The following is a 24,956-nucleotide window of genomic DNA, read 5'->3' as shown; positions in this document are numbered from 1 at the left end:
TTCTGTCCTATAGGGTCACTATGAGTCAGAATCGACTCCACAGCAGTGGGTTTGTTTATTCAGCAAAGAATTATTGAGTGTCCACTATGTTGGGCTCTTGTGAAAATGACTTGTAAAACAGTTTCCATCTAATGAAGGTGAGAGACAATAAAGATCATTATATTGTTGTTGTTCTGTGCTGTTGATTCCGACTCACTGCAGCCCTATAGGACAGAGTAGAACTGCCCCATAGGGTTTTCTAGACGGTAATCCAGGGGCAGATTGTCAGGCCTTTTCTTTCGTGGAGTGACTGGTGGGTTCAGTTTGGTTTAGCAACCAAATGCTTAACCGCTGGGCCATCAGGGCTCCTTGATCATTATATTAACCCATTGACGTTGAGGTGATTATGACTCATAACTGCCATATAGGACAGAGTAGAACTGCTCCACAGGGTTTTCAAGGAGCAGCTTGTGAATTCAAACTGCCTGCATTTTGGTTAGCAGCCGAACACTTAACCACTGTGCCACCAAGGGCTCCGGATCATTATGTTAACCAAAAGACCAAACCAGACCCGTTTCCATCCAGTCAATTCTGACTCATACCAACCCTACAGGGGACAGAGTAGAAAGTTAGAAGTTGGTAATTCTATGAGAAGGAGCACTAGTGGTGCAATGGTTAAACTCTAGGTTGCTAATCAGAAGGTTGTCAGTTCAAATCTGCCAGCTACTCTGTGGGAGAGGAGACTTGGCAACCTGCTCCTGCAAAGATTACAGCCAGGAAACCACATGGGGGAGGTCTCCTCTGCTCTATAGGGTTGCTACAAGTTGGAATTGACTCCACAATACACAACAATGATGACAAACTTTGTGACAGGCAGGTTTGATGCATCAGGAATACTTCTAACCTAGTTTTTTTCTCTTCTTAGCCTATCAACTTTCTACAGTGGTTCTTCAACTTTAAAATGCATAGAGTCATCTGAGGAGCTTGTTGTAATAGAGATTCCCGGGCCCTACCCCTAGAGAGATTCATAGGTTTGGGACTATACACTTTCACAAAGACTAGGGATCTTGGGATTTCAGTGGGAGAAAAGAGTCTTTTATGTGATCTTTTCCTTTTGTCCAAGATTCCTGTACTAAAGGTGCCAGGAGGCTTCCTTTCATCCCTCCACATGCCTGAGTCAAAAAAAAAAAAAAATTGGACTTAATAAGGAGAGACTGTACTAACAAAAATTATTGCAAGTTGGGGGGACTGTTTCAGTAGGGGGAGAGGTCTATTGCAATGGGAAGAACAGCTCTGGCCATAATATCAGTAAGATAATTAGGGAAAAAAGGTTTTTCATTAATAGAGAGGACTATAAACAAGGCTAGAAAGAATGAGGTGTGGGGAAGTGGGATAAAAGAATGGTGTGATTGGATCTTAAATCAGAGAATGTTTTATGCTGAGACCAGTCTATTCTCCAGAAAGATCCCTTAGATGGTGTTGTTTGTTGGCTCAGGCTGAGAGATGGCCAAAGTTTAGGGACTTCAGAAAGGAGAGAGGCCTAACCTAAGTTTGGCTAACAAGCATATTCCTCTCATTGATCAGTGGGGACAAACGGTTCAGAAAATAATTATTGGTAATGTTATGCCAGGCAGATTTTATGCACCAGGAATACATCTACCCTAGTTTTCCTAGTTTTAGGGGTCTGTATTTGGTCTTGTCATAGGGAAACAAGGGAGCATTCATGAGTCTTAAGTCAAATAGGGAAGGGTGGGTCTTTGCAGTAAACCATTTTCTGGAACCCAAAGGACAGAGGGATTTCTTTAACCATCGCTCTTTTCCAGGAACATAAAGTTTAAGGTAAAACTCAATGTTGTAAACATTCTCAATTCCATGCTCTTAGGACTGTCAGCTTAGATTTCCCAGGTCCATGTTCATTTAGGATCTTGATCTGAAGTAACCCTCTGCAGTGATGTACTGACCTTGTTGTGTTAGTTTTACCAAATCTCCTGAGAATGATGTCATTATTGCCTCACACAGAGGCAGATGCTAATGCAGGGATACGTGGAAGAAAAGAATGAGGCAATGCAGCTCTCATAACACAACAGAAGAATGGCTTTTAACCACAGCCTCAAATCACATCCTCTGGGAACTGCTTACCTGTAGGGAAATGCTTTGCAAGTATTAATCGTTTGTTATAATAAATGTGTGAAGCATGTATTTACTAAGTACATTTTACAAATGAGCACACTGAATCTCAGTAACTTGCCTAACGTCACACAGCTACTACGTGGTAGAACAGGGATTTGAACTCAGGTGGTCTGTCTCCAAGGTTCAGTGGACTTAATCACTGTACTAATGCTGCCCTTCTCTTAGTCAAAGGACTGTCCCATGGTCCTATTGCCATGACCATTTATATCAGGATGACTTCTAGTAACTCACACAGACAAATGGAGAAGAAACAACAGCAGACAAGCAAAAATTATCTCAAAACAAACAGGATGATACAAAAAATGCATAGGATAGTTTTCAGTGTATTCTCAAATGAGAGATACATTTCAACTTCATGTTTTGGGAAATTTCTAATAAAGAAAAAAGAGCTCAGTAGATACATGATGGCAATAGTACATATCTCATGTTCTCAGAAAGGAAAATAATAGTTCCTTTTATATGTGTGTGTGCGTGTGCGTGTGTGGGTGCACTTTTTTCCCCCATGAAATCGAAGATACTACATTGTAAGCATGAGTTTTGTTTCAGAAAGGGCAGCCTTCTAATTCTGGCCTGTCATTTACTTGGTAGATGAGCCGTGACAGATTGCTTACGTTAATTAATCTTCAGCTTCTAGGAAGTGGACATGACAATACAAGGTTTGATGAATAGTAAATGAGGTAAATATGTAAACTGTTTAACACAGTGCCTGGAACATAGCATTTTCTCAATAATCAGTGGCTCTTGACTGTTGTTATTATTATTATTATAGCTAATTTAGTAGAATATAAAAAACATGTTTAGATAGAATAATTTTAGCTGAATGAATAAATTATCAAAGTTTAATTGTTATAGAATCTTCCTTGTGACAGGCATTATTCAAATATATATACCCTTGTTTTTTCCAAGTGACAGACAGAAGAGAACTGCCAATGACAACCCCTCTGTCTTCAGTGATCTGTCTGACTTGCTCCCATAGAGTCATGATTGTAGAATGGTTATTTTGCTCCTTTGGAAATGTCTTTGCTGAGATGGCTCATTTATCTCCACCAGGTGATAATCAACTCAACACTCATCAACTGCTAGCCATGGCATCACACCTGCGGGAGAGCTTGGAACTCTTTCAGTCAGATGAGATGCGTCCTGCTAACGATCCTAAGGAGCGAGATCCCATCCGCGTCCGAATGCTGAACGACGTTCTCCAAGACATGGAGGAAAACTTCCTGGTAAGGCAGGCGCCACCAGGTTTTTATCGGTAAGATATGAGTTTCAAGGTTTATATCTTATGCTCTTTCAATTGAATTGTTGGTGTTTAATTTTCAGAGTATATACTGTCTTTGATCATAACGCTATTTAAAAAGAGAGTGTAAAGCAGTTATGATATTTATAATTTAAAGCCCAATGGCATAAATATAGAATAAAGAAAACTAGGTTTAGCAGTAGCATAGAGAACATTACTAAGTTTTTTTTTTTTTTTTTTTTTTACATCGAGGTTAATAGGCGTCAAATGTGATATGGCTACTGAAAAAACAAATGCAATTGTAGGCTGCATTGAGAGAAATACATTTTCTAGAATGGATCAGGAGATTAGTCCATGCTATTTTCTCCTAGGAAGATCATATCTAGAGCCTTGCGTTTAATTATAAACACTATATTTTAAGTGTGAATTAAGTAAGTTGAATATTCAGAAGAGAGTTATATTTAGTTGGAACACAAAACAGGTAGTACGTTAGGGATGTTTGGTTGGAAAGTCACGATAGAGACCTTTCTGAAAAAAATTTTTACATAATTTTCACAAGAAGAGGGCTTGAATTTGAGTTCTTAGATTAGACCAGTACAACATGGTTTTATTTTTGAGGTTCCTGAAGTAGAGGAAAACATAAAGTAGAGGCATTAAAACAGAAACTGGGTAGCCTGAATCATCGTTGGAATATTTGGGCTACGTGAAGTGTAAGGTGCCTTTTAATACCAAAATTCTGTGATCTGACAAGCCATTTTATCTCTCCATACCTTAGGTTCTCTAAAACATGAGATGATACAATGAGACCCTTTTATAATATATAAAAATATATTTTCTACTTCTTATAGTTGGTCATTTTCCTTTTTTGATTTTAATCTCACATTTCAAATTCTTATTTTATTTGACTTCTTCTAACACTATGGCCCTATACCATAAGACTTTGGAAAATATTTATGCATTCCAACAAATACGTAAATATAAAGCGACTTGTAGCTCCATATATTCTTTTAAACACCAGAGAAATAGCAGTCACCTAATGGTAAAAAAAGCACCTGCCCTTGTGAGGTTATACTCTAGCAGTGGTGGTGGAGAGAAAGACAATCATGATAATTAAGTAATTAAGTGAAATATAAAAATATTACCTGGTAAATGGGATAAACGCTAAAGAGAAAAATCAAACTACATAATTAAATCCAGCATTACTATGCTCCTTTTTTAGAGGTGGAGCACTGGTGGGATAGCGGTTAAGCGTTTGGCTGCTAACCAAAAGGTCAGCAGTTCGAATTCACCGGCTGCTTCTTGGAAATCCAGTGGAGCAGTTCTGCTCGGTCCTGTAGGGTCTCTATGAGTTGGATTTGACTCAAAGGCAATGGGTTTGTTTTTTTTTGGTTTTACTAGAGGTATCTGTGTTTCCAGAAGATATTACGTAAGCTAATTCCATTTTCATCATTCATAATTCATGAAAAATTCATAAAAAATGATACATTAGAATATGATTTTGTATATTATGATTGAGTGAACTGTCTTACCATTTGCATTTCTAAGCACTTCCAGTATATACCAGAAGACCTTTTTATGGCCTCAGTTATGCATCTAAGGTTTTTTTTACACTTAAAGGGCTTTATTGAAATATAATAATCATATATTAAACCACAGTGTTAAAATTAAGTAATTTTATAAATGTGTGCATCCGGGAAGCCATCATCACACACAAATATCATCACTATTACCTCCTTCAAGATATATCTGGGCTCACTTTACTTTATTGTGCGTTTTGTCTGAATAGAAAAGTAAATATTAATGGCCCTCACGTCTGTCAGTTTGTCATACTGTAGGGGCCTGTGTGTTGCTTTGATGCTGGAAGGTATGCAGCCGGTATTCAAATACCAGCAGGGTCACCCATGGTGGCCAGGTTTCTGCTGAGCTTCCAGACTAAGAAGGCTAAAAAGAAGGATCCAGCAGTCTACTTCTGAAAAGAATTAGCCAGTGAAAACATGAATAGCAGCAGAATATTGTCTGATATAGTGCTGGAAGATGAGTCCCTCAGGTTGGAAAGCACTCAAAATACCATTAAGGAAGGGGTGCCTCCTCAAAGTAGAGTCAACCTTAAAAACGTGGATGGAGTAAAACTTTTGGGACCTTCATTTACTGATGAGGCACAACTCCAAATGAGAAGAAACAGCTGCAAATACCCATTCATAATCAGAACCTGGAACATACAAAGCATGAATCTAGGAAAATTGAAAATCATCAAAAATGAAATGGAATGCATAAAGATCGATATCCTAGACATTAATGAGCTGAAATGAACTGGTTTTGGTCATTTCGAATCTGACAGTCGTATGGTCAACTATGCCAGGAATGACAACTTGAAGAGGAATGGCATCGCATTCATTTTCAAAAAGAACATATCAAGATCTGTCCTGAATTACAGTGGTGTCAGTGATAGGATAATACCCATTGCCTACAAGAAAGACCAGTTAATACGACCATTATTCAAATTTACACACCAACCACTAAAACCACAGATGAAGCAATTGAAGATTTTTGCCAACTTTTGCAGTCTGAGATTGATTGAGCATGCAATCAGGATGCACCAATAATTGCTGGTGATTGGAATGCGAAAGTCAGAAACAAAGAAGAGGGATTGGAGGTTGGAAAAAATACAGCCTTGGTGATAGAAACGATGCCAGGGATCGTATGATTGAATTTTGCAAAACCAACTACTTCTTCATTGCAAATACCTTTTTTCACCAACGTAAATGGTGACTATGTTTTTATACACATGTACCTCACCAGATGAAATACACAGGAATCAAATTGACTACATTTGTGAAAAGAGATGATGGAACTGCTCAATATCATCAGTCAGAACAAGGCCAGAGGCCAACTGTGGAATAGACCATCAATTACTCATATGCAAGTTCAAGTTAAAACTGAAGAAAATTAGAACAAGTCCATGAGAGCCAAAATACGACCTTTAGTATATCCCACCTGAATCTAGAGACCATCTGAAGAATAGATTTGATGCATTAACAATGAATGACAAAAGACCAGACGAGTTGTGAAATGATATCAAGGACATCACACATGAAGAAAGCAAGAGATAAATAAAAAGACAGGAAAGAAAGAAAAGACCTAAATGGATGTCAGACGAGACTCTGAATCTTGCTCTTAAACATCAAGTAGCTAAAGCACAAGGAAAAAATGATGACATAAAAGAACTGAACAGAAGATTTCAAAGGGTGGCTTGAGAAGGTAAAGTATTATGATGATATGTGCAAAGAGCTGGAGATAGAAAATCAAAAGGGAAGAACAGACTCAGCATTTCTCAAGCTGAAAGAACTGAATAAAGAGTTCAACCCTTGAGTTGCAATACTGAAGGATTCTGAAGGAAGCATCAAAAGAAGATTGAAGATTGAAGAAGCACACAGAGTCACTATACAGAAAAGGGTTGGTTGACATTAAAACGTTCCAGGAGGTAACATATGATCAGGACCCGATGGTACTGAAGGACGAAGTCCAAGATGCACTGAAGGCATTGGCAAAAAACAAGGCTTTAGGGATAGACGTAATACTAATTGAGATGTTTCAACAAATGGATGCAGCGTTGGAAGTGCCAACTCATCTTTGCCAAGAAATTTGGAAGACATACCTGGCCAACCAACTGGAAGAGATCCATATTTATGCCCATTGCCAAGAGAGGTGATCCAACAGAATGTGGAAATTGTAGAAAAATACCATTAATATCACATGCAAGCAAAATTTTACTGAATATCATTAAAAAGCGGCTGTGGCAGTATATCAACAAGAAACTGCCAGAAATTCAAGCCAGATTTAAAAGAGGATGTGGAACCAGGGATATCATTGCTGATGTCAGATGGATCCTGGCTGAAAGCAGAGAATACCTGAAAGATGTTTACCTATATTTTATTGACTATGCTAAGGCATTCAACTGTGTGGATTATAACAAATTATGGGTAATATTGTGGAGAATTGGAATTCCAGAACACTTAATTGTGCTCAGGAGGAATCTGCACATGGATCAAGAGGCAGTTGTTTGAACAGAACAAGGGGATATTGAGTAAAGTCAGGAAAGGTGTGTGTCAGGGTTGTGTCCTTTCACCATACCTATTCAATCCGTATGCTGAACAAATAATCAAGAAGTTGGACCATATGAAGAAGGGGGCATCAGGATTGGAGGAAGACTCATTAGCAACCTGCATTATGCAGATGACACAGCCATGCTTGCTGAAAGTGAAGAGGACTTGAACCACTTACTAATGAAGGTCAAAGACCCTAGCCTTCAGTATAGATTATACCTTAACATAAAGAAAACAAAAATCCTCACAACTGCAACAATAATCAAAAACATGATAAATGGAGAAAAGATTGAAGTTGCCAAAGACTTCAGTTTACCTGGATCCACAGTCAACACCCGTGGAAAAAAAAAAGCAGCAGTCAAAAAATCAAAAGATGCATTGCATTGGGCAAATCAGCTGCAAGAGATCTCTTTAAAGTATTAAAAAGCAAAGATGTCACCCTGAGAACTAAGGGGCACCTGATCCAAGCCATAGTGTTTTCAATTGCCTCATATGCATGTGAAAGCTGGACAATGAATACGGAAGTCTGAAGAAGAACTGATGCCTTTGAATTGTGGTATTGGTGAAGAATATTGAATACACTATGGACTGCCAAAAAGAATAAACAAATCTGTCTTGAAAGAAGTACAACCAGAATCCTTGGAAGCAAGGATGGTAAGACTGGGTCTTACATACTTTGGACATGTCATCAGGTGGGATCAGTCCCTGGAGGACGACAAGATGTTTGGTAAAGTAGGGGGTCAGTGAAAAAGAGGAAGACCTGAGATGAGATGGATTGACACAGTGGCTGCAACAATGGGCTTAACCACAGCAACAATTGTGAGAATGGTACAGAACCAGGTAGTGTTTTGTTCTGTTCTGCATTGGATCTCTATGAGTCGGAATGACTCTACTGCACCTAACAACAACTGAGTTGACAATAGTGAAGCAAGTGTTTTTGTTGTTGTTGTTGTTAGTCATCTAATTACAGCATAGCTTGTAATCCTGTTGCGCTAGGCACAAAATGTTGATTATAATGTTCTTACTCATTATTATTATAACAGCTTTAGCAGTGGAAACTTGTACTTCAATATATTAACATTATTCTAAGCTACAGTTAAAGCTATTGAAAGAATACATGGTATGCCATTATTTCCTTATCTCTGTGTTAATTCATATGTCTGACAAATAGTGCAAATAGATTAAATAGCTTCATTTTGGTATATACAGTTCGTCTTTATCCTAGGATTGTCATGAATTTATACTTCATTTCTGAAAGGTATAACAATCCTTATTCATATTTGCTTTCTGTTGTTGTTTGGTAGATCACATTTCTAAATTTTTTTTATGTAAAAAAAATCAAAATTACTATAGCATTTCTACTGTCACTACTAGTAAGCTTTTTTGTGGAAAAGAAATGTTCGTAATAAAAAAGTTGGGTGTGACAGGATGACGGGTGATCTAAGAAAATGAAAAACTGGATTATTTGTAAGTATATGGAGAAAAGAGTTCACCACATTTTAAAAAGGAACATTTGATAAACAAAGTTAATCCTTTTTCATGTTAAACAATTTTAGAGATGTTATTCACATAAGAATCTCATTCTCCATCTCTATGGTGTTATAAGAATTATCATCAAATATACAAGGGGGAAGTCAAAAATGATTTGTTGCTTAAGAAAAGGGTTGACAGAAGTTTACTATATAAAGCCAAATATTGCATTTTGAATTTGGATCATGTCCCAGGAGATACACATTGCTGGACACTAAAATGTATTATTTTTGGAACATGCAGAAGAATTTTCCTCATAATTTTGCATCAGAACATTCAAAGGTTTTTGTATCCTTTTTTTTAATGTTGTATCTAAAGCTGACTGTTGTTCTCATCAATAAACCCTCACTGAGCATTGCTCTGTGCAAGCATACGGCTGGGAACCAGCAGTTCAAGATCCCTACCTTCAAGGAGGTTAATGTAATTCAAAAGGTAAAATATATGTTGTAACTCAAACAAAGATGCAGAATACTTATGCAAAGTGTCCAATGGATGGAAGGCAATAAATGCTGTTGGGATTCAGTGAAGTGAGAAATTATTACCTTGTGGCAGTCAGGAAAGATGTTATCTGGGGCTTGAGGGAATGGTGGAACGCCTATTAAGCTAGGGGGCATTACCAGGAGAGGAGGATAGTATGAAGGAAGACACAAAGGAGAGATTGTGTATGGTATGCTAGGGGGTGGCAGTCAAGAAGTAGTCCATGTTTGTGTGACAGTTGGCTTCATGGTTATGAAGTGGTAAATAAGAATCAGATTATGAAGTCCTTTAAATTCTCTGTTTAGGGAATTGGGCTTCATTCTTCACATAAGAGAAGCCATGAAGAAATCTTTGTTAGAGTTTTACCTGAAGCTCCAGATAGGGTGCACTGAAGCTGAGAGAACAGAACCTTCAGAAAGACCATCTGTATAAGGAAGGCATGCGGTGTTGAGAACAAGAGTTGTCATGTATCAGCAATGAAGAGCAAAGGGCAGGCATGAGAGATGTTCATTGTGAAGGAAGAATATTGATGAACCTCAGGCTTGAGTGGCTGTGATAATCTCATTTCAGGTTGTTTGTAGTATTCACCTGTAGCCAGGTGGGTGAAACAGGGTTGAGTAGTGGAAAGAGCCACTTCTCTGTTCTCTTTCTCCAGCCGGTTATGTAAGATACTCAGTATCTCAGGGTCTCCATGTACTTGTATGAAAGCTATTGATAAAGACAATTTCTAAAGGCCCTTTCAGCTCTAGGACTCTAATTCAGTGGACACTCAACTATATTAAGTCTCACAATCTGTATAATGAAAAGAAATTCTTCTAATCCTCAGGGAGGGGAATGGGGTGAACACAATGATAGGCTGTGATTATATGATGAGAAAACTGCAAAGTGCTACGGAGGTGCTGAATGTAATAGGCGGTGGGGGAGAGGAAAACAGTATATATGATCATGTACCATGTGAGTATGTTGAAAACTACAAGGCATCCCCAAAATAATAATATTATCAAAATTCAGCAGTGTAAAGTCTGAGTTGTTAAGAATTCTGAATCTTTAATCTTGCTCATTAATTTCTGTGATTCCAATACTTTTGGAGGCTGTGTGTGTCTGGAGATGGGCTCTCTTGACATCTCTGTTTTGTTGTAGGATTCTCTCTAACTACTTAGAGTAAGGAAAAAAAAAAAAAAAAGAAAGAAAAAGCCCTGATGGCTCAACAGTTAAGCCCTTGGCTGCTAACTGAAAGGTTGGCAATTAGAACCTACCAGTGGCTCCACGAAAGAAAGACCTAGTGATCCGCTCCCTTGAAGATTACAGCCTAGAAAACCCTATGAGGCAATTCCTCTCAGCCACACGGGGTTGCTGTGAGTTGGCATTGACTCAGCGGCCCACAATAACATCAACGGAGTAGACAAGGTCAGAGTGAGCAGTCTGACCTGGGGAACCTGTGCATTCCCCATCACAATACACTTTTAATACCATTTTTGTCTACATGCATCTCACTTTTCACAGTAAAATAGCTTTTAGAGTTAAGAACACTGTGCAATGATGATATTGCAGGACAAAAAGCACACAATATACTTCGGATTTATAAAAGCAGGAAAGGGTTCGAGGAGAAAAAATTTTTTTACTACTTGGATGATCTTTAGCAAGCTAATTAGTGTGTCTGAGCCTCATTTTCTCATCTCTAGAAAGGAACATCTCACATGATTATTAGTAGGGGGATAAAATTAGTTAAAATATGAGAAGATAATTTAAAAAACTACAAATATTAAAAATAAAAATTTTAAACCATTTGCTTTTTAATTATTATTTCAGTCTTTGGTAACCTTCTGGCATCCAAAGCCTCTTCCCCATATCCCTTTTAAGCAAAAAAAAAAAAGGGAGAAATATTTAAAAATGAAGTGATACAGGAAGTTCTCTTTCCCTAGGGGTCACTGTATTGAGATTTTTTTCCCTCATTTTTAATTTTCAATACACAGTCCTGTCCCTTAATAAACATCTGTTATTTGCTTAACAATTGAAGAGTTGGCAATGGTTGGATAGAAAATAGAGTTTTGGAGATAAACGAAATTAAATATGCAGTTAAAAAAAATACTAAGTAAAAGATTTAAATAGCATTGCTTCCAAAATAAATCTGGGCTCTCTAAATAACAAACCCTTTCTAGTAGGCAAGGCTTCTCTCAAACCACTTTCTTTAGGTGTTCAGCAAACACTGTTGTAACCACTGTGCTCTTCAGGGGTAGAGTAAGTTTTGAAGATTGAGCCTCTTTTTAGATTTTGGCACCAACCATTTTTTGCTTGAAGTTTCATGTCTTCTGAATATGCATTCTTTCTAGCTTATTTTAGCAAATCTCAGCAAAATTCCTGGCCTTGTCATAAATTCTTGCAATGCTTAAGCCCATACGTTGTTGAGGATGCTGTGCTGTCTCAGAATCTTCTTTCTTCACTCACTTGTACACCAGCCTGCATCAGCTTAGCGGTAGGAGAGCACTATTTATCGTCAACTCCTTTATTTGAAGTAACTGAAGTAAGCTACAGAGACATCGAAAGATCTTTGATTTTAAACTTTTTAATAGAAACCACATAGAACTTCAAAACTACTCTCAGCAAAAGATTAGCAAAGGTTTTCTATTAGTAGGCAACACATTCATACATTAGACAGATTATCTGCATAAAGCCTCATGTTTAGTAGCTCTACTCACTGAAAGAGACAGTAGATAAACTGCTGTTATGGATTGAAGTGTGTCTCCCCCAAAATGTGTGTCAAAACTTGTCTAGGTCATGATTCCCAGTATTGTGTGATTGTCCACCATTTTGTCATCTAAAGTAATTTTCCTGTGTGTTATAAATCCTACTTCTATGATGTTAATGAGGCAGGATTGGAGACAGTTATGTTAACGAGACAAGATTTGACCTACAAGATTAAGTGTGTCTTAAGTCAATCTCTTTTGAGATATAAAAGAGAAGTGAGCAGAGAGACTTGGGGACCTCATACTACCAAGAAACAAGAGCCAGGAGAATAGTGTGTTGTGACTCAAATATGTTGTAAATTGGGGAATACTTTTATATCAGGATGGGGAAGAGGGAATCCCTTACTAGCTTTTCTGGTTGTCTTAATTATCTAGTGCTGCTGTAACAGAAATACCACAACGTTTGAGGACTTGCCACCAGTTGCTGTCAAGTTGGATCCAACTCATGGCAACCCATGTGTGTCAGAGTATTTTTCAGAAGTAGATTGCCAGGACTTTCTTTCGAGGTACCTCTGGGTGGACTTGAGAAGGAAGCAAATATGGGGCATTCCCTAACTCTGGCTATGAGGTAGAAATGGGACTTTCAGGGAAAGGGAACATTTTCAAGTACCACCATTCAAAATAAATTAAAAGCTAATTATTTTCTTCAAAAGAAAACTACTGGTAATGCTGCAATATTGTCCCATTGTTCATTCTATTGTATTTCAGCTAGATCTTGGTTAAATAGACTTTTATGGGCTATCTGAGCAACTATATATTATTTCAGTGGGAAGATACGTCTTGAGTTCCAAACAATGGTCATGATCTTAGTCATCTAGTGCTGCTATAACAGAAACACCACAGGTGGATGGCTCTAACAAAGAGAAGTTTATTCTCACACAGTCCAGTAGGCTAGAAGTTCGAATTCAGGGTGTCGGCTCCAGGGGAAGGCTTTCTTTCTCTGTCGGCTCTGGAGGAAGGTCCTTGTCATCAGCTTTCCCTTGGTCTGGGAGCATCTCAGCACAGGTAGCTCAGGTCCAAAGGATGCATTCTGCTCCAGGCATTGCATTCTTGGTAGTGTGAGGTTCACCTGTCTCTCTGCTTGCTTCTCTCTTTTATATCTCAAAAGAGATATCTAATCTTATAGATCTCATCAAGAGAACTGCCACTAATCCATCTCATTGACATCATAGTGACAGGATTTACAACACATAGGGAAATCACATCAGATGATAAAACGGTAGATGATCATACAATAGCGGGAATCATGGCCTGGCCAAGTTGACAGATATTTTGGGGGGACACAATTCAATCCACAACAGTCATAATCAGGAATTTTGGGAGCACAACTCATTTGTAAGATGACAGACAGTATGTGTATGTATACATGCCTGTGTATGTGTGGGTGTGTCTCTGGCTCTGTGTACTTACGGAAAGCTGTGGTGGAGGCAGGTTCATAATAAAGGAAGTTCTTCCGGAGATAGCTAGTACAGCCTTGTGCAAGTTCAAAGGAAGGTTTCAAGCCAAGCCATGCCAAGCCATCTTTTGTTAGCATCCTTGGAAGCAGGAAAATAGCAATGTAAATGTCAAGATGCTTCTGCCTTGAGCCAAAAATCAGCAAAGCAAGCAATCCTTTAAAAGTACGTTCAAACAGATAAGCTCCCAAAACTTTGCTTTTGAAAGATGTTAAAACTAGTTTACACTTAGGCAAGCAATGACATTAGAGAGAACTACTAAAAAACACATTCTCTAAGATGTCTCATGATCAAGTTTCAAGCTACATAGTCAGTACATACATTTGATTTTAAGGATTTGAGGAGATTGAAATCCAAATCCCCCTAAAACATTTCAGAATAACAGTGATCTCATTATACAGTTTTCAGGGTGTTTTAATTATAGTTAGTTGTATAAGTACTGATAGAACCTCATGTTCAGTATTTGACTGGAATAATGACTACTTTACTCGAGTTGTACTTTTCCTTTTAGCGAGGAGTGGGTGGTCTGAATGGAGCTAAAATCCCACCATTGTTTCCCTTGTCATTAATTCTATCTGCATTGCGTCTTACACAAGAGAATCTATGTATGAATGCAGTTTTATAATCTACATAATGTATAATTCCCAAAAGAGGGTTGAGGACCTGGCTCGTATACAAAATTCCAATAATACTGTTCATTATATACATTCCCTTTTACCCTTTTATGAATAAACATACACATCAGCTTTATAATTTTGTATTCCTTTCATATATTTCAAGTTCCCACTTCTAAAAGTAGAAGGAAAAAAAGCTCCCAAATTTCAAGAGGAACCAAATCAATAGACTGAAATTCAAGTCTCTCTCTCTCTCTTTTTTTTTTTTTTTAACAGCTTATTTTGTTAATATTAAGCCAAAGAGTGGGTGTCATTATGGCAGGTAACATTCAAATACAATTTGATTAGACAGTTAAACACTTGTTTTTAGAAGGTTCAATTGGAAATAATCACTTTGTCAGGCTAATTAGTCTGAGGTCTAGTCTACTAGTATCAAAACAAAAATTCCTGTGTGCACAGCTGTTTAGATTTCATAAAATGTGTCATTTAGTGTTTTTTTTTTTTAATCTAAGTTGAGAAAAAAAGTATTGTCATATTTGCAAATCAAGACACATTGCCAATTTAAGGGTGAGCTATGATTTGATGGTGCATTTCGTAACATTAAGACTAATAATAATGATAACAATCCTTGTCACGAAGCTCAGTTTACCTTGTGCTAGGCACTATTACTGTACATTTTCATATATTATCATTCTAACAACCCTACTAGATTAGTGTTATTAGCCTCGTTATGCAGGTAAAGGAACTGAGGCCTAAGAAAGGTTAATATATGGCAGAAATGGGATCTGAACCTGGCTTTTTTCTCTAAAACCAGAGCTGTTTCTACTAAACAGTGCTGCATATGTTATCCCTAATTTGCTACAAGCATCTCTAATTTGCTAAGAAGGCACTAATACATTTGGTTAGATTTTGGTGCTAATTTGGCCAAATATTGTACAGGTTCAATTTTCATAGGGGTCTGTTAAGTTTCATTTTTTGTTCCGCATTTGAAGAATTGTATCTCCTAACCCTCTGATGGTTACAAAACGCTCTTGGCTGCAGCCATTCTGAGTTTTATTTTTTAACCAAATATATGACTACTTTTTAAAATTGTTTTAAATATATATATGTGTGTGTATATATATATAAACCAAACCCACTGCCGTCGAGTTGATTCTGACTCATAGCGACCCAATAGGACAGAGTAGAACTGCCCCATAGAGTTTCCAAGGAGCGCCTGGCAGATTCAAACTGCCGACCTCTTGGTTAGCAGTGGTAGCACTTAACCACTATGCCACCAGGGTTTCCATATATATATAAAATATATATATAAAAACATGGAATTTGTCAATTTCGCATTTTTCAGGTATTCAATTCAGTGATATCGAATACATTAATCATGCAGTGCAACCATCACACCTAATCATTGCCAAATTTCCCATCGTCGTGAACAGAAACGTTTTGCTTCCTAAGCAGTGGCTCTTCCTCTCCCCGTAACTACCACCCCTGGTAACCACTAATAAACTTTGGTCTCTACACATCTGCCTATTCTAAATATTTCATACAAATAAAAAAATCAAACTCATTGCCATCGAGCTGATTGCAACTCGTAGTGACCCTATAGGACAGAATAGAATTGCCCCGTAGATTTTCCTAAGAGCATTTGGTGGATTTGAACTGCTGACCTTTTGGTTAGCACCTGTAGCTTTTAACCACTGTGTCACCAGGGCTCCTCATATAAATAGGATCATATAATATTTGTGCCAAAGTTTGTGATTGACTTATTTCACTCGGCATAATGCCTTCAAGTTTCATCTATGTCATAGCATATATCAAGGCTTTATTTCTTTTTCTGGCTGAGTAGTATTCCATTGTGTGTATGTACCACATTTTGTTCATCCATTTATCTGTTGGTAGTCTTTTAGGTTATTTGCATTGCTGCTTTCAAGTCTATTGGGCATGACCTTTTTTTTTTTTTTTTTTAGTCTTTTAGGTTATTTGCATTGCTGCTTTCAGGTCTATTGGGCATGACCATTTTTGTAGTGTAGGCTGAGTAGTATTCCACTGTATGTATCCCAGTATACCCAAGGGACTTGAAATGCACAGACAGGAGAAGGATAAGAAGGAGATCTAAAAAAAATAAATAAATTGAATCTAAATAATACCATGTCTTGAACCAATAAAGAGAAGAATATATTTTTATCTCACAAAAAAATGGTTACTTAATCTTTTGCCACCTCTTCAATCTGGGCTATAAGACTAATGCCTGTGGGTGACACTTGTTTTCTGACATTTCATCTCATGCGGTTTCAGTTGCATTGTCTCTCTTATCTGTGAGTTATAAATTATTGGTACTTCTTCCAAATACTTATGTATGTTTACTACTGATTTCACTATATTTTTAAAAATTTATTTTCTTTTTGTTGTTGTTGAGAATATACACAGCAGAAGTACACCAAATCAACAATTTCTGCATGTACAGTTCAGTGACATTGATTACATTCAAGTTGTACAACCATTCTTACTTTCCTTTTCTGAGTCATTCCTCCTCCCTTAACATAAACTCCCTGCCCCCTAACTTTCCCATCTAATCTTTTGAGTTGCTGTGGTTAGTTTGATCCCATCTAGATAGTTCTTAAAAAAACACAATGCTCACTGGCACACATTCTTTACTAGTTAAGTTAAACTATTGTTTGGTTTTAAGAAGACTTCAGGGGATATTTCTGGTTTAAAGTTTAAGGATTATGTCAGTTTTGGGTGTTCACCCAGCCTCAGTGGCTCCAGAAATTCTGAATTCTATGAAAATTTAAAATTCTATTGTACAATTCCACCTTTTAATCAAGATTCTTCTATAGAATCATTGATCAAACCATTCAGTAATGGTACCAGGGCACCATCCAGTTCTGTTCTCATGGAGAAGGAGGCATTTGTTATTGGAGACAATTAGCCATATATTCTATTTCCTCTTCTTATTCCTGACTTTCCTATATCCTCTTTTGCTCCAGGTGAATAGAGACCAACTATTGTATCTTGGATGGCCACTTGCAAGTGGTTCCTCAAAAGACTAAAATACAACTACCATATGACCCAGCAATTCCACTGCTAAGAATATACACAGGAGACTTGAAATGTAAACAGACATATGTACCCCAATGTTCATTGCACTATTCACAATAGTCAAAAAGTGGAAACAACCTAAATACCCATCAATGGATGAATAGATAAACAAAATGTGATACATACATACAAGGGAATACTACTCAGCCAGAAAGAGAAGTGAAGTCTCGATACATGCTACAACCTGGATGGAACTTGGAAACATTATTTTGACTTAAATAACTCAATCATAAAAGGACAAATATTGTATGACCTCACTTATATAAAAAGATAAGGACAGGCGATATAGAGACCAATATTAAAGGTAGGGGCGGGGAAAGGGGTGTTATTGCTTATGAAGCACTGAGCTTTGGTTTACAGTGATGGAAATATCGAATTGGCACAGCCAATTAATGTAATTTATGTCAACAAATTGTACCTGTAAAACATTGAATTGGCAGAAGTTGTGTGATAGATATATTTACAACAACAAAAAGAACAGCTACTGTGTCTGCTTATGTACAAACAGTTCATAGTTTCTTAGTTTGGAGGTTTAGGGTCATGATTTCATGGGACATCCCAGTTAATTTGCTTAATAACGTGTTTAGTGCTTCTGTTCTATCTCCTAGTTCACTATATTTATTAATTCAGGAAATATTTAGTTTCCAGCATATGCCTGAAATACACCAGACTCTGAGAATATAATACTCAGAAATATAAATAGTAAACCTACCCTTTTGGACCTTACCCTCCTAAAGGAAGTAATGGAGATTAACCACACAATCAAATAAAAATGTGTTAATAAAAAAAATATGTTAGAAAAGTACAATGAAGGAAAGAAGCATTTTTTTTTTTTAATGGTCAATACGATTGGAGGAGAGCAACTTGGAATGATATTGGAGAGTTTGCAAGGGTCTAGAGAGCCCTGATGGCACAGTGGTTAAGAGCTTGGCTGCTAATTAAAAGGCTAGCAGTTCAAATCTACCAGCTGCTCCTTGGAAGTCCTATGGCGCAGTCCTACTCTGTCCTACATTGTCACTATGAGTTAGAATCAACTCAACGGCAATGGGTTTGGGTTTTGGTAGAGGCCATGGAGAGGGTGTTGGATATTATTTTTGGTGCATTTGAAATCTGATTTTAAGCAGGAGGTAGCATAATTTTTTCTATCTATTTATCTACCTACCTATCTATATATTTCTGACTGTTATGTGGAGAAGGAATTTTGGAAGCAATAGAAGAAATGGAGAGATTAGAAATGATGTGTTATTTTGATAATCTATTGATAGAAGTGATAATGGAAAGGACAAGGTGAATTTGAAACATTTTGTAGCTAGAATTCATAGAACTTAGTGATGGATCAGATGTGGGAGTGGAGAAGGGCATGGATGATCAAGAATAACTTCAGTTTCTTTTTCTAACAATTACAATATGGACAGAATGTATTCTGCTGTTTTCTGATAGAGGTTCTGCTGATTTCAGCCTAAATAATATGATTGACAAGGTAAGATTACTTTTTGTTTAGCATTTTAAACAGCTAAATACTCTTGGGAAGAAAGTCAGATTGTATCTATCTGGTTGTATCTGGCTAATCTTAATGTAGATTAAAAATTTACCTTGCCTTCCTTTCTCATCCAGAAATAATTACATGCAAATAGTAATCGGCTCTTTATGCAATAATGTGAAATGGGAGGAAACCTGGCCAAATAGTTTTGGAAGGAATAGCCTTCAAATGTGCCAGTTAAAGTGTCTCCAATTTTTTTTTTTTTTTAATTGCTAATCATAGTGGGTCTCATTTTCTCTTCAAAGCTTACACATGGTCCACCAGGGAGTTTGGAAGATACGCTAACTGAATCTAATTTTATACAATATTACTCAAAAGCCAGTAAAATGGAGCCTTGTCAGACATCAAAGTCGAGGAGGAAAGAAAGTCATATAACAAATATTAAGTATCCTCCCTTCGAGTTGTTTTAATTCCCCTTGTTTCCATTCTCTCTCTCTTTCTCTTAACTGTTAACTATGATACTAGACAGTTTTGAAAAAATAAAGAATAGACAAAGCTGATTGGTAGTGCCAGTTTTTTTTTCTAAAAGAGAATTTCACATGGATGAATGGAAAATCATTATGAACGCTGAAAATTAAGAATTAAAAAATATAGTTAAACAGTTTGCTGGATTAATTTCTGGAGGTTGATGAAGGCCTTTGTTTCATTTTATTTCAGAAAATGTTCACTATTCTATGTTATGTATTTATATGTATGTTAATATAAGTCACAAATGAAAGGCTTGATAATCTGTAAAACCAGATTTCTTCAGTCTGAAGTTACTCATTTTGCACACAATTTAGATTATGATTAGTCAAATTTTATTTATCTCAGCTCATTGTTATTTTAAATTTACAAACTGTCTAAATACATGAATATTTCTCTGTGTAAGTAATTCAAAAGTTTTGTAATAACCATTTTATTTATTTATTCCATAAAATTTTATTGAGGATCTCTTATAAAGTTTTTATAAAGTCTAAACCAAATTTATGAGTTCCCTAGAGCTGCCTTAACCAATTACCAGAAACTTGGTGGCTTAAAGCAGCAGGCATTTATTCTCCCACAGTTCTGGAGCCCACAAGTCTAAAACCATGGTGTGGACAGGGATGTACTTCCTCCTGAGCCTCTAGGGGAGAATCGGCTCTATTCCTCTTCCAGTTTTTGGTGGCTGCCAGCAATCCCTTGCTTGTGGCTGTATCTCTCCAGTCTCTCCTTTGCCTTCACTTCACCTTCTTCTTGTTTGTGTGTTTATGTAATCTCTTTCTGCCTCTTTTTTGTAATGATATTTGTGATAAAAATCAGGGCCCATCTGGATAATCCAGAATGATCTCTACATCTCAAGATTCTTAACTTTTTCATTCCCACAAAAAATCTTTTTCCAAATAAAGTAACATTTATAGGTTCCAGTGATTAGGACTTGGACATTTCTTTGGGGCCACCATTCCGCCCACTATACCAGGCTATGTAATCAATATGATTATGAATTAGACAATGGGTTTATTGTCATAGACGTGCCAGTTATTAAGCTCTAGCCTTTCAGCTGCTATCACACTTCTACTTTGTCAGCTGACTCCCTGTTAGGGTCTGTAATGGGAAATACTAAAGGAAAGCTGGAAGACTTGATGAGAAAGAAGAGATGCTTCTTCCTTTGTGTTTGACCATTTTTGTTTCCTTTTCCTGTCATTGCCATCCTTCCCCAGGTAACCCTAAAACCCAGTGCCCAGGTAGTAGCGGTTAATCCCGGTAGCATCAGTTAGTTCCAATTTGCACTTTTTCCAGCAATGACTGAACCAGACTCATAATGCCCATTAGAGACATCAGCATCAACTGACCAGAGTCTCCTCCTCATACGTCTGGTCCCCAGCTTCACTGGACTCCATCTCTGAGCTCAGAGATGTTAGCATTAGCCAAGTAGTGATCCCTCTCTAGAGGTCTGAACCTCAGCTTTGCAGTGCACCTCCTTAAAGCTTCCAAGTTTTAATAATTCCAAACCTTCCATTTCCTAGCCCTGGACATAATCACCCCTTTCTGTTGTTCTGACCTCTGTGATACTTTAGTGTTTCCTCTGTGCCTTAAAAGCTGATAGGAAAATAAGTTGTCTTCAAAAATAAGTGCTAAATGAGGTTAACAGTAATATATTCTAAGAAACATGCAGATAAAGAGTTAGAGTTATTCAGAAGAGTGAGAATTTTGTTTCTGTTTTTCCTTTTTCTTCAGCTGGAGAAGGAACTGAACAGACATCAGATGGGAAGTGGTGCTTAAGTTGGTGTCTTAGTCATCTAGTGCTGCTATAACAGAAATACCACAAGTGGATGGCTTTAACAAAGAGAAGTTTGTTTTCTCACAGTAAAGTAGGCTCCCACTGCCATCAAGTCGATTTAAGTCCAAATTCAGGATGTCACCTCCAGGGGAAGGCTTTCTCTCTCTGTGGGCCTTCTCATCAATGTTCCCACGAGCTAGGAGCTTCTCTGTGCAGGGACTCTGGGTCCAAAGGATGAGCTCAGCTCCCAGCATTGCTTTCTTGGTGGTATGAGGTTCCCCCCTCACTGTTTCCTTCCCTTTCCTTTTCATCTCTTGAGAGATAAAAGGTGGTGCAGGCCACATTCCAGGGAAACTCTCTTTGGCGTTAATCCAGGGAAAATCCCTTGAATCAAGGATGTGACCTGGGTAAGGGTGGTGTTATAATTCCACCCTAATCCTCTTTAACATAAAATTACAATCACAAAATGGAGGACAACCACACAATACCTGGAATCATGGCCTCACCCAGTCGACGCATATTTTGGAGAGACACAATTCAATCCATGACTGTTGGGTCTTATAAACTAGCTCAAGAGATGGTGATAAGGGAGGGGAAGTGCATTTCCCAGGAAAAGCTTTCTAAAAGTTATCATAGCAACTACATTACTCAAAATCTACAGAATAATATTTAATATTCTCTTATTGTTTTAGGTCATAAAAATATGCATTCTCTTGTAATATAAATAATATAAAATAAAGCCCTCAAAGACTACTGAGTCATTTGTCCCTACAGCTAAGTAACTGTAGATTGCTGCTGAGAAGGAAAAACCTGAATGAATAGTTCAGTGTTTTGTTGTTTCTCTTGTTCATTCCTTTGTTTTTACGGGTTTCTTCTCATTGATTGACCCCAAAGATACGTTCTTGTGTCTAGCTGCTAGAATCTGCTGGTGACTGCCTCAGCTATTCAGTGTTAGTCCACCTCTCTAAAGAAATAGCACAGTCAGGCTTTGTGACACTTATTTCCCCTTCCAGATGCTATTTTACCTTGATCACTGTGTTCCAGAAGCATGACCTCAGGAAAGTAGGAATGTTCCTAAGTGTAAATAAACTCATCCCCATATTGGTCTTGGTTGTCCCTCAGTAGTACAGAAGATTACAATTTTAACTTCCCATGTAGTTCAGGTTGTTCATTTTAAAGTGATGATCAGAACATTTTTGCTGAGAGATCTCTGTGGCCTAAATATTTTAGTCTTAGGAGCCCAATATCTGAGGTTCTCTAAAATGAACCAGCATTAGTTGATCAAAGGTAAGAGGACTGAGGATAAACATTAACTATTTGACACTGATTTGAAAGGAATGTGTTAACATGGGTAAATTTTTTTAGTAGGGTTGACTGAATTTGAGACTCCGAGGCCAACTATACATACTAGAAACAATCGTTTCTCCCTCCCCACATATAACATATGTGCTTTATTGTGTCCATATAGTCTCTTTTCAGAGATTGTAAATTACAGTATTTATGGACTCTTGATGGTCAAAACACAGTTGGAGCTTGAAGGTCAAGGCAGCAAACTGCATCCTAAACTCCCATTTATCAATGATGTATGGTACATATGGCAGCATACTTAGTGCTACTACAATTAAAGATCTGTCAATATTTCTAACATACACAATCACTTCAGGGTTTGATAATGTGGTCATTTATCCTTACTCTTTCTTGAATGATGCGATGCAAGGCCTTAGAACCGTAGGAGGGCATTTTCAAGTTCTACTAACAAGACTACACAAATATTTATTTGTTTTCTTTGCCATTAAAATGCTAAACAATAAAGATTAGGGTAAATAGCTGTCAGCATTCTCATAATACAAAAATAGCACCGATACGTATGTATCGTATTTTTAAGCCAAAAATTCTTCACTTATATGAATGTTAAGAAATAAATTATTATTTAAGCTTTCAGCTTTATTACTTATATTCATTTTAGAAGGAAAGGTTAGGAATAATTTTCATAAGTGTTATTTTTTCTGAATGCCTAGCTTCTTCCTACATCCGTATCAGGGATCTATATAGAGTCTAACAATACTGTAAATTAGAAATAAGCTTGACTCACTAGTTAGTTCATAGGTATTTTAGTGCCTAGTGCTGCTGTAACATAAATACCACAAGTGAGTGGCTTTAAAGAAGAAAAATTTATTTTCTCACAGCTCTTGAGCCTAGAAGTCCAAATTCAGGGCATCTGCTCTACGGAAGGAAACCCTGGTGGTGTAGTAGTTAAGTGCTATGGCTGCCAACCAAAAAGTCAGCAGTTCAAATCCACCAGATGTTCCTTGGAAACTCTATGGGGCAGTTCTGCTCTGCCTTTAGGGTTGCTATGAGTCTAGGGAAATGTTCTTTCTCTGTTGCTTCTGGGGCAAGATCCTCCTCTCTTTCAGTTTCTGTCACCCTGGGATTCCTTGGCTCCTTGATGATCTTCACATGGCATCTATGTTCACCCCCACCTCCACCCCAACCCGGGGGCAGATTGACCACAAGTAAGGTATGCATAGGTTTATAGTAAGTAAAGTACGTAAGAGTTTAATTGGGTTTACTCACTAATCTGTAGTGTACAATTTCACATGGGTTTCACCACATCTTTGAAATTGTGAAATTGTGCACTACAGATTAATAGGTAAGCCCAGTAAGCCTGTGAATACCTTGCTTAGTGTGGGCAATTGTTCCTGTCCCCACTATTTGTACTTGCTTGTCTCTGTGTCTTTGCTGCTCCTTTTAACTCAGAAATGATTAGATTTAGGACACACCCTACACTGTTAAAGCATCATTAATATATATATATATATAAAAAAAAAAAAAAACCTTGTTTCCAGACAGGATTACATTCAGAGATATAGGGGTTAAGATTCCAACATATGTTTTGGGGGGACACAATTCAGTCTAAACCATATACCTATATCTGTTGCTGTCGAGTTGATTCCAACTCATAGCGACCCTATAGGACAGAGTAGAATTTCTGTATAGCATTTCCATGGAGTGGCTGGTGGATTCGAACTGCTGACCTTTTGGTTAGCAGCTGTTGCACTTAACCACTGCATACCACCAGGGCTCCAACAAAAATATGTTGAATATTTTTTTAAAGAAATTCAAACAACCAGCTGTGTAATTTACAAATACAGTAACACCTGTGAAAGCCATAAACTGCGTAAGGCAGAAACCTGTCAAAGAAGGAAAATGCAAATATTTTTCACTAAAATCAATAATAGAAAAGTGGTAAGACTGCACACTGTCAAAGAAGGAAAGCTTGCAAGAACCGGAAAAACAAGGCAGTCCCGTCGAATTCTGGCTCTCACAAGTTTCACTGTATCTGATAATTATGTTATCAGAACCTCTAGAACTGTGTTGTTCAATATGGTAGCCACTAGCAACACGTAGTAATTGAATGTAAATTTGCACACCTGTGATATTTAATAAGGTAGAATGAAAGAATAATTTATTTATTCTTGAAGAATGTATTTTAAGATAAGTTAATTGTATTATTGTTAACAGCTAAGAAATTATTCAAAGTTCATCTTCCGTTCACTCAACTTCTGAAATGTAATATGATTTCTCTAGCATCTCAATAAAAGAAACTCGCTATTTGCTTCCGTCATTAATTCATTGATTCAATAAACGTTTATGTGCCTATCCTGTCTAAGGCGTTATGCTTGGAACTAGATGATGCAAAGATAAAGCACTTTCAGTTATCTTTGTAAGATTCACATTCTTCTGCTAATTTTT

At 37.3% G+C, this 24,956-nt stretch overlaps 1 protein-coding gene across 24 annotated transcripts in view; it reads left to right on the top strand.

Annotated features, from left to right (window-relative positions):
* The window catches only part of NAALADL2 (N-acetylated alpha-linked acidic dipeptidase like 2), a 1,621,055-nt gene that overhangs the window by 1,561,722 nt on the left and 34,377 nt on the right, over positions 1 to 24,956 (top strand). For 22 of the 24 annotated variants that reach the window (XM_049867803.1, XM_049867806.1, XM_049867798.1 and 19 more), the window contains one exon: positions 3,220 to 3,421. In XM_049867803.1, coding sequence (XP_049723760.1) covers positions 3,220 to 3,421 — 202 coding nt within the window. Of the gene's footprint in view, positions 1 to 3,219; positions 3,422 to 19,209; positions 19,277 to 24,956 lie in introns of those variants that run through there. The other 2 variants (XM_049867796.1, XM_049867813.1) reach the window with 2 other exon arrangements.

This window comes from Elephas maximus, chromosome 23 (genome assembly GCF_024166365.1).
Source record: "Elephas maximus indicus isolate mEleMax1 chromosome 23, mEleMax1 primary haplotype, whole genome shotgun sequence".
Classification (NCBI taxonomy): Eukaryota; Metazoa; Chordata; class Mammalia; order Proboscidea; family Elephantidae; genus Elephas; species Elephas maximus.
Note: the sequence above shows the minus strand (reverse complement) of the source record. Positions and strands in the feature narration are given on the sequence as shown.